The 18,952-nt window shown below is 43.1% G+C and overlaps 1 protein-coding gene across 17 annotated transcripts in view; it reads left to right on the top strand.

Moving 5' to 3' along the window:
- Nucleotides 1–4,999: 4,999 nt before the first annotated feature.
- B3GNTL1 (UDP-GlcNAc:betaGal beta-1,3-N-acetylglucosaminyltransferase like 1) overlaps nt 5,000–18,952 on the top strand; it is a 139,292-nt gene continuing 125,339 nt past the window's right edge. For 5 of the 17 annotated variants that reach the window (XR_007473399.1, XR_007473402.1, XR_007473397.1 and 2 more), the window contains exons 1-3: nt 5,032–5,198; nt 6,693–6,809; nt 6,910–7,009. Coding sequence is in view for 4 of the 17 variants with exons in the window: in XM_049701852.1 (XP_049557809.1) it covers nt 5,139–5,198; nt 6,693–6,809; nt 6,910–7,009 (277 nt within the window). In the remaining 13 variants the exon portion in view is untranslated. Of the gene's footprint in view, nt 5,199–6,692; nt 6,810–6,909; nt 7,010–18,952 lie in introns of all 17 variants that reach the window. The other 12 variants (XR_007473408.1, XR_007473400.1, XR_007473403.1 and 9 more) reach the window with 10 other exon arrangements.

Below are 18,952 nucleotides of genomic sequence, written 5' to 3'. Positions count from 1 at the left end.
TGTTTCGGGGCCAATTCTCCTTTCCTCCCAAGTCTGGCAATACTCAGTGTTGCTGGTTATTATTTCTTGTTTTTCTGTATCGTTAGTTCAGGAAGCTCAACAGTCATGCCAGCAAGCACAATGGGCAGTGTAAAAACGCCAGACGTGTCCTCAAAAGACAAGATTTGCCCTAAAATACTCTTGCATTTGAGTGTTTGTTTAAAAAAAATTAAACCCGCTCCTATTTGCTTAGGGCTCCGTCCATTTTAACAGATTTTTAAAACTTTGCAGTATGTACCAAAGCGATGCCAAGTCCCCTTACAGAGAGATCTCCCCGCTCGGGAAAGACGAAAGAGTCACGGACATCGGTGACCAGCGAGAGGGCTCAGCTCGGGGAGGGGGTCCACACAAACTGTGGCTTTGATGATGTTCCGCTCACTTGTCCTGGGCAGTGGAACCAGGGCAGGGATGTGAGAGAAGAGTCCCTACCCAGCTGCCAACGTGGGTCCCAGGAGGGGACCACATGACCCCAGAGTTGTCATATAGTCCAGTTCTAAGAGGAGCTGGAATCCAGACTCTGTGGGACTCCTGAGAAGCTGGATGTGGCTGGGTGGTGGGGGGTGGTTGCAGCCGCGTCCACAGACTTGGAACTGCACCACGTGAATTCCGGGAGAGCCTGAATTATCACCTGACTTTACTGTCCATCCTGATCAAAATAACCAGCCGTTTATCCAGACAGAATACACCTGGTGTTCGGCAATTTCTACACTGACCATGTGAAATTTTGAGTTATTTGATAACATTATTAGGACTCTAACTAGATCCAGTGTAGACACCGTCTCCTGTTCTAGATTTCATTACGGGTAGACTGTCCCGCACGCATTCATTCATTCTTTCCTTCCTTCCTTCTTTCCTGAGCATGTACCCTCCTCTGTGCTATTCTGGGTCAGAGGCTCCTGTGAACAACTGAGCAGTGTCTTCACGGACCTACCTTCCCAGAGTGAGTGAAGCAACACGGGGATTTCAGGGATTCTGGTGAGAGGGGCGCAGGGCTGTGCACTCCGCCCGGGATGGGCACTCTGCTTCCCCACTGGGCTGAGGGCCGACGTGCCCTGGATGCAGGTGTGCAGAGCCAGCCGGGGCCTCCCTCAGGCCCCACTTGGGCCCTCTTGGGAACCAGCTCCCTCACTTCTCAGCCTCCGCGTCCTGGCCCTGCATCGGCAGCCGGCTCACGTGGCCTCTGGACTCTGCCAGCCGCAGGGAGTTGGCAGTGGACAAAAAGACTGTCCCTGCCCCCACTGAGGCGACAACTTAGGGGGAGACAGTGCCGTGAGCACTTAGCGGGAGGATCCCGTGCAGATGGGGCCAGCGGGGCAGTGGGGTCTCTGAGGAAGTGAGCCGTGGGGAAGGCCGTAGAATGTGAAAAGATAAAAGTGTGTCAGTGTTTGTACTCGCCCCCTCATGCTGGGGCTTTATGCATTGATTTTCCTCACTGCCTTTCATAGCCTGCGACTCCTCAAGCTGGTGGGTCCAGGGCCAGGTCCTTGGAGGGGAGGGGGTGTTGTGAGGGCAGGACGCTGCCCAGAACCATGAAGGGGTCAGAGGTTTCCCCTCATTTCAAGCTAACAGGATGGCTGGCCGGCCATATTCTCCAGGTGCTGACCGAAAACACAGGCTCCTGGGGTAGAGTGAAGCAGTTTATAACTCACAGTAAAAGCAGTGGCCAAAGGGTCAGGATCAGCGTGTGTGCATGGGTTCCCAGAGTCCCCATTCCCCGGGGGTGACACGACAGGGCCCAGACAGATGCTGCACGTCCGCCCTTCCTCCTGGAGGGCACCATGACCTCATTCCTCAAGGCTGCTCACAAAACAGCCCAGGTAACAGGGTGCCCAGCTGAGTGTGGAGGAGCATGGGAGACCCATGCAGGAGTGTCTCGCGACAAAGTCCAGTTAAGGAAGCTTTGAGATCCAGCCTCAGGTCTCAGGGTCAGGGAGGCAGTGCTGAGGGCCAGGCAGTGGCTGTCCCCAATTCACATCCAGGCCACTGATTCCTTGGTGGCTGCTGGATGCTGTTCCCTCATCAGTGGGTCAGGATCCAGTCTGCGTCCTGGGCCTGGTGACCTGTGAGTGGGCAGCATCTCCGTGTGGGCCAGTCCTAGGAGGCGGAAGGCCCAGCATGGGCTGAGGGAATGGATGGCTCCTCACAGGGAGGGATGGCTGGCGTTTCCCTCCTTGCATCTTCCAGACTCTCACTGTGCCCCATAAAAGGGGAAAGCCGGTGCTGGACCCTGCCCCACGACGCACCCCGCTTCCTCACTAACCATCTGGCCAGGCCCCAGCGGCCCCGGCTTTGACAGTGACACCAGCAGCACTGGCTGGTGGCCCCTAAAACCTCTGGTGTCCCCACTCCTCCTCCAAGTTCTATCAGATGTGAATTTATCCAAGCCCTTTCTCCCACAGATGACATCTTCCTGTTAATATCTCAGAGGAAGATGTCTGACTGGCCTCTCCTGGCCTTTCACCAGACACCATCCAACTCACGGACAGGGGTTCAGGCGCTAACACCCTGTGCTGTGCACGCAGCTCCCACAGGCACCTGGCACCCACCTGTGAGTCATCCCGAATTTGAAGAGCAGTTGCTTAAATCACTTCAGAATGATCCACGTGTGCTAACTGTACAATGTGGTGGTTGGAGGTGATGCTATTTTGAGTTTCCATTTGCCTTCCTGATCACACATCAGGCTCCTCTGGCCTTTTGATCAGCCCTTCCCACCCTCTTGGTCCTGACTCTGAGTCGAGCCAGGGCCGCTGCACACCTGGCCTGCAATGTGCTGTGCACCCCCGTGCTGGGGGCCACCTGTGGGATCCTGAAGTGCAGGGGAGGTAAGGCTTCTGTCCCTCACACTCAGGTGGACAACTCTCCAGGGCTCTGGGAAGGTCCAAGGGTTCAGCTCCAATTGCCCATGATAGAGGCCCCCACAAGGCATCATGCTGGTCCCAGACTCGCTCCTCCCCTGCCTCACTCCCCTGCCCCAGCTTCCTGGGAACAAAAACCCTCACTGCAAAGACCCCGACTCAGTCTCTGCTTTCTGGGCTAAGGGGTTGGGCACCCAGGCCAGGACACACATTCTATGTGATACTTGAATGGTCCCATCAAATCCACACCAAACGTTTGCCCAGCTGTTAACTGAATGCTTTCTGTGATGGAAACCTCATTATTTCCCAAGGCTGGTAAGAAGTCCAGCTCCAGCTTCTTCTCAACACAGTGAGTCTCAACTAGCCTTTACAAAAATGAGAACGTAGAAAACAGGACACTGGTGCACATCACACAGTCACACAGATGGTTGCTCCCCCGTGAATGGATTTACTATCAGGGCACTGTGGCCACCAAGGCAGCCCATCTCCGACAGTCCAAGTGCACTGTCGTCCATGGTGCTGGGTGGCTCCTTACCTCCCAGCAGCATCACTGCCCAGTGGAGGTCCAGCTGCATCTTTTGGGGTTCATCCCATCAGGAAACTTGGACAGGACACTTGCTTGGAGGTCTTGCAGTGTGGGCTGTAGGGGAACGTCCAGCTGCTGGCATTCAAGCTTGACCTCACCCTTCACGGGTGCACCCAGGGCAGACTCATTCTGACTTTGGGCCCAGTGTGGCCGAGTCCAGACCTATGCCCATCTTTGCTTCCTATACCCACATTGTAAGAGGGCTGTTGGCATTTTAAAATTTGGAGGCCCTGGCAGTTGGCACTGAGTTTTCTGAATACAACCAGGATTCTCCAACAGTCTGCAGAAACAACATTTAAAAATAAAGAAAAATGTCAGTCACTGGGTGAGCCAAGAGCTGTGGGAGACCTGCATCACTTCCTCTCCAGGGGCCCATGACTTTGTCACCTCCTCATCCTACCCCACATCCTCCCTATGTCCGTGTCCCTCTGGAGTGGTGGTGTCAGGCCCCATAGTCTGGTCCCTCTGTTGAGAATGTTCCTACCATGAAGAGAAGAATCTCAGCAAACCCTGCACTTCTGAAGTGCCTCTTGGCACTCTGAATGTTTGCAAAAAGCAGACTCCAGCCAAATTTTTATTAGGGGGAAGGCAGTGAAAAGCAAACTTCTGGCAGCAGGAGATGTACAGGAAGCAAGACAGGAGTAGCCAAGCCCAATTCCGATAGCATGTGCTGTGGAGGTGCCAGACGCCGTGGGGACCCCTTATCTCTTCCTCCCACTGATTACTGAGGCAGTCCAGCTCCAAAGCCCACAGCACATTCTGGAAGCTATCAAGCGACTTTTTACCTAGTCCCTTAAAATGAAACTATTCCTAATATATCAACCCCTGGAGCACATCAAGTCCTTGGAAACAAATTCTCAGATTGTTTTTGTGCCTTATCCTTTGTAGATAGGATGCATTTTTACTCATCTGACCTAAGCGTTTCAATCTGTGCAACAGGCTTTGAAAATATTGATGCAGTTTAAGGAAAAATGACATTTGAAGTGATGCTTACAAGACATGAAACAGAAGTTCGGCTTTATCATAATTGCTACTTTGTAGAATGATTTGCATTTAACATTAGTTTGGAGCGGTAAAGGCTATGACGTGCTCACTGACCCAGATGGGTCGGGGCACCCGCGTGACAGGTGGTCCCCTCGGCCCCCGGGCGGCGCGGGCCCCGGGGCCCGGTGCTCCACAGGGGGCCGCTCAGGCGTCCCGTCGCCAGTGCAGGGGACCATCACCTGCTCTTCACACAGAACCTTTCCTGGTCAGAGAAGGGACACACGTGGGAAGGCGTAGCCACCGGGACAGCGCAGCATCTTCCCACAAACCCCACCTTCTGCACAGCCCAAGAACTCCTGTAACACTTGCTTCACTGCGGACCTCTGAGCAGATCAGATGAGCTCCCTCGGGGCGGGGGTGGGGGGAGGGCGTGTGCGTGTGCGTGTGCTTGTGGCTGTGGCGGGGTGAAGGGTGGGCGGGGCTGTGCCTGTGGCTGTGGCTGGACTGTCCTTCCGCCGCTCTAGGCCGCGCCTCTCCACTGCCTGCAGGTCCCCGCTGGATCGACGTCCCTCTGCGCCAATCGGAGGCGCCCAGCCTCGGCCCCGCCTCCCGGCGAGCCGCCCGCGCACGCGCCGTAGGCCGAAGTGGGCGGGGCGGCCCGAGGAGCGCGCGCCATGCAGGCCAGCGGGTACACGGCTGCCGCCCTCGGCCAGGCCCGCGCCCCCGTCCAAGTGGTAGGTGCTGGGCTGGCGGGGGTGGGAGGTGGGGATGGGGGTGGCGCCCCGTCCCTCCTCGCCCCTCCCCGCCCCTCAGCTCTAGTACCGCTCCCTGACTCTCTGTCTCCCCGACTCTGCGGTCGTCTCCTGTCCCCTCCTCTCCTCTCCTTTCAACTCCGTCCCTCTCTCCTCCGTCCTCCTCCTCCCCGCTCCTCTCCCCTCCATCCCTCCCTCCCTCCTCTCCCCATCCTGGGTCTCCATTTCCCACACCACCACCGCCTCTTCTCTTGGGCAGCCTATGAGGGTCTCTGCCCAAATCAACGTTAAAGCACCAGCAAGAGTGCGAACAGAGATTAATCAAGGCTCATCTTTGGCAGAAATTCACATTATGTTTCGTATTGTAGATCTTGAAAACAGTAAAAATATTCTTTCCTTTAAAAAATAATTCCAAAGTAAAGTAAATATGTAAGTAAATTAGGGATCTATTTATGTGGATAAAAATGCAGGAAGGGATACCACTGTTGAATCAGATCCTCAGAGTAAAGAACTTGACAGAAGTGTATTTTCAGTGCTTATATCTGTGAGCTTTTCATAACCATATTCAGATTTAGCATTTAAAATATCTATATTCTGTATAGATATATAATTCGTACATATATGCATGTATGTATGTTTGCACGTGTATTCATGTGTAGACACACGCTCACACCTGGATGACCTGTGTTTCTGTCTTCTTACTTGGGAATGTGTCCACTCTTCGTTAGGGTATAAACTCAAGGGTGAGGACCGACTGTAACTTCTATCTTTGGGTATTCTGTATTGCTTAATGTGGTAATATACAGAATTAAGACAAATCCTGTAATCAGTTGTTTTGTTGGCAGTCAAGATTTACTGGTTTTACTCCGTACACTTCATAAATTTTTGTTTTATGTGGGCCCTATGAGAAGAGGACAGTGCCAAACTATCCTAAATGGAGTAGAGCAAAGGAAGAGAGAGCTGGAGGGAGGTCACCTCCCCTCTTCCCAGCCCCGCCCCCATACTTTGTTAAAGCAAGTGTAGGGGGTACTTTAAAGGGTTTCTTTGTTGCAGTTTCTCTAACATCATGGTTTACTGAAAATGCTTATTTCATGAGTGGGTTCAAGATACACAGATGCTTGTTTCAACCAAAATGATGATGTTTCTGACCACTGATTGGGAAACACATGAATTTGCCGTTGAATTGGGAACATTTTTGATGCCTTTCAGATTTTTGTTTCCTTTTCAAAAGCATCCAAAAGACCAATTCTGAGAAATCTAAGACAATAAATCTTGAGAGGAGGCATAGACACCTTTTTTTTTTTTTGTCAGGACATATTCTTTCCCTGGAAGCCTTATTCTGGGTTACTCTGTAAGTCAGGTCTTGCCCTTTGGAAATAAGCATTGTGTGGATGGTAATGGGGAAGTAAATTAGAGCCATGGAAAGAGTATTCAGTTTCCACACTTGTTTCTCAATCGTTTTGTTTTGAATTCCAGTCTGTTATCCTCCCGGTCCATGACGCTGAACCGTGGCTGGACGAGTGCTTGGGGTCTGTTTTGCAGCAGGATTTCGAAGGCTCCATGGAGCTTTCCATTTTTAATGATGCCAGTAAGGTATTTATGAACTTCCTGTTGGTGATTTAGTCCTAGTGTAAGTCACCTCTGACTGTTTGGAGGAAAGTTTCCTGACCTGCCAATGTCCTCGTGCTTTCAGGACAAGTCTATGACTATCATTGAAAAATGGAAAGAGAAGCTGGAAGGTTCCGGCATCCTTGTGGTCATTGGAGGGCACGATTCTCCTTCTCCCCGAGGAGGTCAGTAACCGTGTTTAGTTTATTATTCTTATCGACTTATGTACTTAAATAATTTCCTGTTGTTCAAATCCTGGTGAAAATTATCCTGAGTAATACTTGAGTATACCACTTACTAAGGACACGGTAAGCCTGGCTTTCTTATGCTTCAGTAAGGATTTGTGTACATCCACTGCTCATTCTTTACTTACTCAGCCCAACAGAAAGCCATTGGGTGTTTTCATTCCTGGTGTGATTGGTCATTATTGGTCACCCCTAATTTTTAAAATTCTTTTCTTGTGACATTAGATTTGTTTTTGTCCATTAAAAAAAAATCTTCTTAAAGAAGCAGCTTTTGGTTTCATTGATTTTCTATATTGTTTTTCTTTTTCCTATTTTGTCTGTTTTCTATTTTGACTCTGAATTGTATTATTTTCTTTCTGCTCACTTTGGGTTTAATTGGTTCTTACTGTAATTCTTATTTTTTTAATTAATTTATTTATTTTTGGCTGTGTTGGGTCTTTGTTGCTGCGCACGGGCTTTTTCTAGTTGCAGCGAGTGGGGGCTACTCTTCATTGTGGTACCCGGGCTTCTCATTGCAGTGGCATCTCTTGTTGGGGAGCACGGGCTCTAGGCATGCGGGCTCAGTAGCTGTGGCTCGCAGGCTCTAGAGTGCAGGCTCAGTAGTTGTGGCGCACGGGCTTAGTTGCTCCGTGGCCTGTGGGATCTTCCTGTACTAGGGCTCAAACCCATGTCCCCTGCATTGGCAGACAGATTCTTAACCACTGCGCCACCAGGGAAGCCCCTCTTTTTGTAATTCTTAAGGTGAAAGCTGAAGTCATTGGTTTGAGACCTTTCTCATTTTCTAGCATAGGCATTTAGTGATATAAATTCCCCTCTAACTATTGCATTAGCAACATCCCACGAATTCTGTTATGTTATGTTTTAATTTTCATTCAGCTTCAAAATACCTTCTAATTTCCCCGTTGATTTCTTATTTGATTTATGGATTATTTGAAGTATTTAGTATTTAGTTTCCAAATATTTGAGGGATTTCCCAGATATCTTTCTATTATTCATTTCTGATTTAATTCCTCTGAAGTAAGAGAACATACCTTTTTGACTTGAATCTTTTTTTTTTTTTTTTTTCCTGCGGTATGCGGGCCTCTCACTGTTGTGGCCTCTCTCGCTGCGGAGCACAGGCTCCGGACGTGCAGGCTCAGCGGCCATGGCTCACGGGCCAAGCTGCTCCGCGGCATGTGGGATCTTCCCGGACCGGGGCACGAACCCGCGTCCCCTGCATCGGCAGGCGGACTCTCAACTACTGCGCCACCAGGGAAGCCCTGACTTGAATCTTTTAAATTTAGTAAGATTTACTTTATAGACCAGGATAAGGCCTATCTTGGCAAATGTTCCGTGTGCACTTGAGAAGGTTGTGTATCTGCTGGTGTTGGTGGAGTTTTCTGTAAACGTAAATTAAGTCCAGTTGGGCACAATCTTGTTTAAATCTACTGCATCCTTGCTGATACAAGGTCTGCTTGTTCTCAGTTACTGAGGCGGGGTATTGAAATCTCCAACTCTAACTGTAGATTTATTATTCTTCCTTATAGTTCTATCATTTTTGGCTTTGTGTATTTTGAAACTCTGTTAATATTTGAGATTGTTGTGAAGAATTGACCCCTTCATCATTACGAATAACCCTCCTGACCTCTGGTAATATACATTGTTTGATATTAATATAACTGCTCTGGCTTTATTTTGACTAGTGTTAGCATAGTGTATCTTTTCCATCATTTTGTCTTTTAACCCATTCCTGTCTTTATATTTAAAGGATGCCCCCTCCCTTATAGATTCTTGTAGACAACATATGATGGTGCTTTTTAAATCCAATCTGACAATCTCTGCCTTTTAACTGGGATGTTTACATTAGTTACATGTAATATGATTATTGATGTGGTTAGGTTTGAGTCTCTCTTCTTGCTATTATATTAGTCGCATCTATTCTTCATTCCATTTTCCTCTTTCTCTGCCTTCTTTTGGATTAATTAAATATCTTTTATAACAGCTTTATTAAAATACAATTTATATACCATACAATCCACCCATCAAAGTATACAATCAAGTGTTTTGTAGTATGATCACAGATGTGTGCAGCGACCACCACAGTCAATTTTAGAACGTTTTCATCACCTCAGAAAGGAACCCTGTATCCTTTAGTTATCACCCTCCATCCCCCATCCCCCCCAGCCCTACGCAACCACTGATTTACTTTCTGTCTGTAGATTTGCCTGTTTTAGACATTTTGTATAAATGGAATCATATAATATGTGTTCTTTTGTGACTGGCTTCTTTCATGTAGCAAGATGTTTTTAAGGTTCATGTTGAGGCATATATTAGTACTTCATTCCTTTTTACGAGAGAATAATATTGGGTTGGCCAAAAAGTTCATTTGGTTTTAAGTAAAAATGAAAGACATTTCTCATTTGCACTGAGAACTTTATTGAACAATGTATTCATTAACCAAACGAACTTTTTGGCCAACCCAATATTTAATTGTATAGATGTACCATATTTTGTTTATCCATTCATCAGCTGAGGGACATTTGGGTTGTTCTACCTTTTGGCTGTTGTGAAGAGTGCTAGTATAAACATTTGTGTACAAATTTTTGTTTCAACATAGGTTTTCAGTTCCTTTGGGTATATACCTCGTATTTGAATTGCTGGGTCATATTGTAATTCTATGTTCAGCATATTGAGGAACTGCCAAACTATTTTCCACATCAGTTGCACCATTTTACATTGCCACCAACCATGTATGAGGACTCCAGTTTCTCCACATCCTTACCAACACTTCTTATTTTCTGTGTTCTTTTTAATTATAGCCATCCTTGTGAGTGTGAAATGGTTTTTCATTGTGTTTTTTTTTGTTTGTTTTTTTGTGGTACACGGGCCTCTCACCGTTGTGGCCTCTCCTGTTGCTGAGCACAGGCTCCAGACGCACAGGCTCAGCGGCCATGGCTCACAGGCCTAGCCGCTCCGCGGCATGTGGGATCTTCCCGGACCGGGGCATGAACCCGTGTCCCCTGTATCATCAGGCGGACTCTCAACCACTGCACCACCAGGGAAGCCCTTCATTGTGGTTTTCATTTGCATTTCTCTAGTGACTAATGATATTGAGCCTCTTTTTGTGTGCTTGTTGTCCATTTGTATATCTTCTTTGGAGAAATGTCTATCCAAGTTCTTTGACCATTTTAAAATTGGATTGTTTGCATTTTTGTTGTTGAGCTGTAAGAGTTCTTTATATATTCTGGATACTAGACCCTTATCAGATATATGATTTGCAAATATTTTCTCCCATACTTTGGATTGTCTTTTCACTCTCCTGAGAATAATCTTTGATGCACAAAAATTGTAATTTTGATAAAATCCAATTTATTTTTGTTGTCATTTTATGTGCTTTTGGTGTCCTATCTAAGAAATCATTGCTTAATCAAGGTCATGAACATTTACTCCTTTGTTTTCTTCAAAGAGTTTTATAATTTGAGCTCTTTTATGTAGGTCTTTGTTCCATTTTGAGTTCATTTTTGTATACGGTGTGAAGTAAGAATATAACTTCATTCTTTTGCATGTGGATATTGAGTTGTTACAACACCATTTGTTTAAGACTATTCTTTCTCCATTGAGAGTTTCGGTACCTTTGTGAAAATCAGTTGACCGTAAATGAATGGGTTCATTTCTGGACTCTATTCTTATGCCAGTACTACACTGCTTTGATTACCATAGCTTTGTGGTAGGTTTTGATATCGGGAAGTATGAGTCTTCCAACTTCGTTTTCCTTTTTCAAAATTGTTTCACAATTTCATATGAATTTTAGGATCAGTTTTTTTCATTTCTGCAATAAAGACCATTGGGATTTTGATGGGGATGGCATTGAATCTGTATATCTGGGTTGTGTTGTCACTTTAATAGTATTAAGTCTTCCAATTCATGAACACAGAATATCTTTCCTTAGGTCTCAGGTCTTCTTCAGTTTCTTTTATCAATGTTTTATAACTTTCAATGTACAAGGCTTTTGCCTCTTTGGTTAAATTAACTCCTCAGCACTTTATTATTTTTTATGGTAGTGTGAATGGAATTGTTTTCTTAATTTCTTTCTCAGATTGTTCATTGTTATTGTATAGGAAAACTGATTTTCCTGTGTATTGATCTTGTATCCTGCAACTTTGTTGAACTTGTTTATTAGCTCTAGTAGTTTTTTTGTGAGTTTTTAGGATTTCCTATATTTAAGATCATGTCATCTGCAACTGAGATAGTTTTACTTATCCCTTTTTAACTGGATGCCTTATTTCTTTTTCTTGCCTAATTGCTTCAGCTAGAACTTCCAGTGTTTAGTAGGAGTGGAGAAAGGAGACACCCTTGTCTTGATCCTGATCTTAGGGGGAAAGCGTATGGTGTTTCACCATTGAGTATGATGTTAGCTGTGGATTTTTCTAAATACCCTTTATCATGCTGAGGAAGTTCCCTTCAATTCCTAGTTTGTTGACTGTGTTTTTCTTTATCATGAAAGAGGATTTTGTCCAATCTTTTCTCTGCATCAACTGAGATAATCATGTAGGTTTTTTTCCTTCAGCTCTATTAAGGTGGTATATTGTACTGATTGATTTCGTATGTTGAACCACCCTTGCATTACTGGGATACATCCCACTTGGTCATGGTGTATAATCTTTCTAATATGCTGCTGGATTTAGTTTGCCAGTATTTTGTTGAGGATTTCTACATAGATATTCATAAGGGATATTGGTAGGTAGTTTTCCTTTCTTCTGATGTCTCCGTCTGACTGTAGTATCAGAGTAATGCTGGCTTTGTAGAATGAGTTAAGAAGTGTTTCCTTTTCTTCTATTTTTTTTTTTTGAAGAGTTTGAGAAGGATTGTTGTTAATTATCTAAATGTTTGGTAGAATTCACTAGTGGAACCGTCTGATCCTAGGCTTTTTTGCTGTTGTTGGGAGATTTTGATTACTGATTCAATCTCTGTATTTGTTATAGGTATGTTCAGATTTTTTACTTCTTCTTGAGTTAGTTTTGAGAGTTAGTGTGTTTCTAGAAATTGTCCATTTCATCTAGGTTATCTAATTTGTTGGCATACAGTTGTTCATAATACTCAATTATAATCTGTTTAGGTTTCTGTTAAGTTTAGTAGTAATGAACCCACTTTCTTTTTCTTTTTTTTTTGGCCGTGCCTCACGGCTTGTGGGATCTTAGTTCCCTGACCAGGGGTCGAACCCGCACCCCCTGTAGTGGAAGTGCAGAGTCTTAACCACTGGACCATCAGGGAAGTCTGCCCACTTTCATTTTTTATTTTAGTAATTTGAAGCTTATTGGTTCTTAGTCTAGCTAAAGGTTTGTCAATGTTGTTGATCTTTTCAAAGAACCAACTTTTGGTTTCATTGATTTTCTCTGTTGTTTTTTTAGTCTTTATTTCATTTACCTCTGTTCTGATCTTTATTATTTCTTTCCTTCTGCTAGCTGTGTGTTTAATGTGTTCTTCTTTTTCTAGCTCCATAACATGTAAAGTTAGGTTGTTGACTTGAGATGTCTTTTATGTAGACATTTATATATAAATTTCCCTCTGATCACTGCTTTTGCTGCATCCTGTAAGTTTTGGTATGCTGTATTTTTATTTATCTCTTAAGTATATTCTAATTTCCCTTATTTGACCCATTGGTTATTTAAGAGTAGGTTGTTTAATTTTCACATATTTGTCCTTCCGTTATTGAATTCTAGTTTCATTCCATTGTGGTCAGAGAAGATACTTAATCTGATTTCAGTCTTTAAAAATTTTTTGAGATATGTTTTGTGGCCTGACATGTGGTCTGTCCTGGAGAATGTTGCATGTGCACTTAGGAAGAATGCAATGCAATGCTGTTACTGAGTAGAGTGTTCTGTATATGTCTGTTAGGTCTGTTGGTTTATAGTGTTGTTCAAGTCCTCTATTACCTTACTGACCTTCTGTCTTGATGTTCTATTATTGAAAGTGAGGTGTTGAAGTATTCAACTACATAGTAGAATTATGTTTCTCCCTTCAATTCTGTTCATTTTTGCTTCATTTATTTTGGGGCTCTCTTGTTAGATGTGTATAGTTTTATAATTGTTATATTTTCTTGATTGACCCTTTCATCAGTATATAGTGTCCTTTGTTTCTTGTAACAATTTCTGACTTAGGGTTTATTTTCCCTAGTACTAGTTTAATCACTCCAGCACTTTTTTGGTTGTTGGTTGAATGGAATATCTTTTTCCATCATTGCACTTTCGACTTATTTGTGCCTTTGGATCTAAGATGAGTCTCCTGTAGCATTTAAATGTATCATGTATTTTTTTAATCCATTCTGCCAATCGTTGCCTTTTAATTGGAGCATTTATATTTAAAGTAATTACTTTCAAGGAAGGACTTTTGCCATTTTGCTGTTGTTTTCTATATGCTGTCTGTCTGTTTTATTCTTCAATCCTCCGTCAGTGCTTTCCTTTGTGTGTAATTGGTTATTACTAGTGTGCCATTTTTATTCCCTTCTCATTTCCTATTCTGTGTATTTGTAAGTTATTTTCTTAGTCATCACTGTGGGGATTACAATTAACATCTTAAATTTATAACAATCTAATTTGAATTAACATCAACTTAACTTTAATAGTGTATAAAGCTCTGCTCCTGTACAGCTGTGTACCTCCCACTTTATATCATTTTTGTCACAAATTACATTTTTATTATTTGCCCATTAACATAGGTTTATAATCATTGTTTAATGTGTTTTTTAAATCATATGGGAAAAATACAAACTGAAAGTAAAATAATACTGGCTTTTATATTTAGCTACATAGTAATCTTCATCAATGTTTTTCATTTGTTTGTATGATTTCAAGTTACTGTCTAGCGTTCTCATTAGAGCAGGAAGGACTCCTGTTAGCATTTCTTGTAGGGCAGATCTGTTAGGGAATATCTCCCTCAGCTTTTGTTTATCTGCAAATGTGTTTATTTCTCCATTTTTGAAGGATAGTTTTGCCAGATTCAGAGTTTCTGTATGTTATAGACCCAATAATACATTACTTACATATTGTTTTTTTAATTAATTTCTTATTGGAGTATAGTTGATTTACAATGTTGTATTAGTTTCTGCTGTACAGCAAACTGAATCAGCCATACATATATATATATCCACTCTCTTCTAGACTCCATTCCCATGTAGGTAATTACAGGGCACTGAATAGAGTTCCCTGTGCTGTACAGTAGGTTCTTATTAGTTATCTTTTATATATAGTAGTATGTGTATGTCAGTCCCAATCTCCCAATGTATACTCCCCCTTCCATAAGTTTGTTTTCTACATCTGTGACTCAATTTCAGTTTTGTAAATAGGTTCATTTGTACCATTTTTTTAAAATTGGGGTATAGTTGTTTTACAATGTTGTGTTAGTTTCTGCTGCACAGTGAAGTGGAGTTCCCTGTGCTATACAGTAGGTTCTTATTAGTTATCTATTTTATACATATTATTGTATATATGTCAATCCCAGTCTCCCAATTCATCCCACCCCCCATCCCCTGCTTTCTCTCCTTGGTGTCCATACATTTGTTCTCTACATCTGTGTCTCTATTTCTGCCTTGCAGACTGGTTCACCTGTACCATTTTTCTAGATTCCACATATATGCATTAATATTGGTTTTTCTCTTTCTGACTTACTTCACTCTGTGTGACAGTCTCTAGGTCCATCCATGTTGCTGCAAATGGCATTATTTCATTCTTTTTTATGACTGAGTAATATTCCATGGTATGTATGTACCATATCTTCTTTATCCATTCCTCTGTCGATGGACATATAGGTTATTTCCATGTCCTGGCTATTGTAAATAGTGCTGCAGTGAACACTGGGGTGCGTGTATCCTTTCGAATTATGGTTTTCTCCAGATATATGCCCAGGAGTGGGATTGCTGGATCATATGGTAGCTCTATGTTTAGTTTTTAAAGAAATTGCCATACTGTTCTCCGTAGTGGCTGCATCAATTTACATTCCCACCAACGGTGTGGGAGGGTTCCCTTTTTTCCACACCCTCTCCAGCATTTATTGTTCGTAGATTTTTTTTTTTTTTTGCAGTACGCAGGCCTCTCACTCTTGTGGCCTCTCCCGTTGCGGAGCACAGGCTCTGGACGTGCAGGCTCAGCGGCCATGGCTCATGGGCCCAGACGCCCCGTGGCATGTGGGATCTTCCCGGACCGGGGCACAAACCCGTGTCCCCTGCATCGGCCGGTGGACTCTCAACGGCTGTGCCACTAGGGAAGCCCCCACCCATTTTTTGATTGGGTTGTTACATATTGTTTTATACAATTTTTTTTTTTTTTTACTACTGCTACTTCAGTTAGCAGAAGAAAGGAGAAGAAATATGCATTTATGTTGTCTTTTATAATTAACAGTTACTTTACTGGTGCTCTCTTTTTTCCTTTCATGGATTTGAACTACTCCCTGGAATCACTTGGGGTCAATCTTTTTAATCTAAAGAACTTCCTTTAGTATCTCTTGTAAGGTGAATCAACAACAATTTCTCTCAGTGTTTGTTTATTTGGAATGTCTTAATTTCTCCTTTATTTTTGAAAGATAGTTTTGTTGGATATAGGATTCTTGGTTAACAGTTTTTTCTTTGAGTTCTTTGAATATGTTATCCCACTGCCTTCTGGCCTCCATTGTTGGCGCTGAAAAGTCAACTGTTAATCTTACTGAGATTTCCTTTTTTTTCCCTTGTCTCTTTTAAGAGTTTCTCCCTGTTTTTGGCTTTCAGTGTTTTTACTATGATGTATCTAGTTGTGAATCTATTGAGTTTATCCTCCTTGGAGTTTGTTGAGCTTCTTGAATGTGTAGATTAATGTTTTTCACTGCATTTGGAAAGATTTTAGCCGTTACATCTTTGAATATTTTTTGTGCTTATTGCTCTCTCCTTTTCTTTTGGTACTACTATTATGCATATGTTAGTGTCTTTAATAGTATTTCAGATTTCTCTGAGGTCGTGTTTATTTTTCTTCATTCTTTTTTCTCCCTGTTCTTCAGATTGCATTATTTTTATCCATCAAGTTTGCTAATTTTTCTGCTGATTCAAATATACTGTTGAGTTCCTCCAGGGTATTTTTTAGTTAGGGTGTTATACTTTTCAGCTCTAGAATTTCCAGTTGATCCTTTTTAATAATTTCTGTCTCTTTATTGATACTCTTGATTTGATATGACATTGTCTTCATACCTTTCTTTGCTTCTTTAATTACGGTTTCCTTTAGGTCTTTGAACATATTTTTAATGGTTACTTTGAGGTCTTTGTTAAATCAGACACCGTGATGTTCTCACTAGAAGTTTCTGGGCCTTCTTTTTATTCGGTGTCTGGGTAATGCTTTCTTGTTTCTTTGCATGTCTCCTAATTTTTGTTGGAAACTGGACATATTAGATAATATATTATAGTAACTCTGGGTACTGGTCCCCCCCACCCCGACTAGGCTTGTTATTATTATTGACTTGTTTGCTTGTATATTGACTGGTTGGATAATTTTAGTAAAGTCTGCTCCCCTGCCCTTGCAGTGTGAAACCTCTAATGATCTCTCTCAGGAATACAGTGCTGGGTGTACCCACAGTCACCCTGAGGTGGCAGTGGTGTGGGCTGGCCTCTCTCTCCCTGACCACACCCAGCTGTCAAGCTCCACTTATTGCTGACTGCTTTACTGTTTTCAACAATACCTAAGAGCATAAACTGCTATATAAGAATAATTCAAGTGAATTCATATTCCTTCAAAGGAATAGTTCTTGAGGTCAGTGTTTAAAGTTTGTTCTGACACCAGGAGGGCTCTTCTCAGCTGTCTCTTACCCGTTTATGTCTAGCAAACTGGTCGTCCCACAGTTTAGCCTATATTGCCAGTGAATCTACCAATCTCCTTTACCAGCTGCCTCTCACCACTGTTTTGGGTGTACCCTAGGGCTTGACCTTCACACCCTGTTGCAGATGAAGCAGGGGGTGGGCAGTAACCCCATGTCTCTCTCAGTATGGAACCCCCACCCCATAAACTAGGGCAAGGGCATTTAGGTCCCCAGTATCCTTGGTGATACCATTCCCAGTGTAGACAGAGAGTCCATCCCAGCATGGGGGCTGAGTGGGAGAAGGGAGCCCCACTTTTCAACTGCACTTGCCTGGGACGCAGCCTCAGCAACAGCTACCTGGAGCCAGGATGAGAAATGCTGATGCCCTATCTCTCCCAGAAAAATAGCTTTCTGTCGGGCCTAGCAGAAGAGGGAACCCTGTATTTTTGGCTGTACCTGTCTGGGGTGGAGTTTCCTTCTTGGGGGAGGGAAGGAGCAGGTCTTGGCTCACATACCTAGACCCTCACTATTACTAAGTTTTAGTAGATTTTCTTGAATAAATATTTTTTTCATTTGCTGTGTGTTAGGGCCATTTCCAGAGACTGTAAATGGTTGGGTTTTTAAAAAATTATTTTAAAAATAATTTTTAAAAATTGAATTATTAAAAAATAATTTTTACCAGTTTTGCTGGCAAGCAGTCTGTGGAACTTGTGCTGTCAGGCCAGCTCCAATCAAAATTTCTTTTGGTTCTATTTTATCTCCTTTGTTGGCTTATTAGCTATAATTCCTTTTTTGCCTTGTTAGTGGTTGATTTGGAGTTTACAGAATATACTGTCAACTTACCAAGTTCCGCCCCTCAAATGTGTGTACAACTTCACATATAGTGTGAGAACCTCATGACAGTACATGTCCTTTTCTCCCCTCTTACCTTTTTTGCTGTTGTTGTCATGCATTCTACTTTTACATGTACCATAAACCCCACAAACGTTGGTATTAACTTAAACAGTTAATCATCTTTTTAAGAGATTTAAATAATAAGAAAGAAAATTACTCATTTACTCATATAGTTAGTTTTCAGTGCTCTTTATTTGTGTAAAACCAGATTTCCGTCTTCTATGATTTTCCTTCTGCCTGGACTTTTTAAAACATTTCTTGCAGTGATGGTCTACTGACGATGAATTCTTTTACCTTTTGTATGTCCTTATCTGGCATGTTTGAGTGTTGGCTGGTGGATCCTGTGATGAAGAAATTTCATCACAAGCTTTATTATCCTTCCTTTAGTCCCTACTTGCTGCCCCCAGAGCACCTCCCCATACAGGTGAGCGTGCCCCTTAGGTAACCTGCCTGTACTGCTTTTGCCCACCCCCCACCCCCCGCTTCCCTTCCTTCTGTTCATCCTTCCATCTTCCTCTGTTCCGTGCAATTCCTTTCCTTTTTGGAGTGGACAGGGAGAAGAGAAGGAGGAGGCCTGAAATGGCCGTCTTCTGTATTTGTGGGAACAGCTTCTCCCAGTCCTGGTGCTGCCTCCTGAACCTGCTGTTCTTTTGCTTCACAGCGATGGAGGGAGGGGCGGGCAGTCAGCTCCCCACACAGTGGCGGGTGGAGGAAAGAACACAATCCAGAAGTTCTTGCCAAGCGAGCCTCTGGACTGTGGTATTTGGGTTTCCTTCCACGTCAGGGTACAACCTCCTTCTGTCTCCTCTCGAGGTTCTTGCAGTTTTTAAATCGGAAGTTCAGAGTCTATGATCTCCTTTTGTTTCTAGTGTTGGACTTGGGTAGAGAGGGTAGACTACCAGTTTCACTGGTTCCCTGTCTTGTCCAACGCTGATAGTTTTTCACATTATTTCAGATTTTCTATTTAGGTAATCTAATCCTGAATAAATATTATAATTTTGTTTCTTTATTTCTAATTGATTCTTTATTTTTCATATATTTTTTGGGGGGTAGAAGAACAATGTGGAATCACATTAATGAATCCTTTTATTATGCTGGCTTAGTGGGAATGTTTGTAGTGTTTCAGTGCTAAAAGTATGACATTTACTATTGCTTTCTGATAGATACCTTTATCAAGGTAACTTGATATTTCTAATTTAG

Source organism: Orcinus orca, chromosome 19 (assembly GCF_937001465.1).
Source record: "Orcinus orca chromosome 19, mOrcOrc1.1, whole genome shotgun sequence".
Classification (NCBI taxonomy): Eukaryota; Metazoa; Chordata; class Mammalia; order Artiodactyla; family Delphinidae; genus Orcinus; species Orcinus orca.
This window is presented reverse-complemented; position numbering and strand designations above follow the sequence as displayed.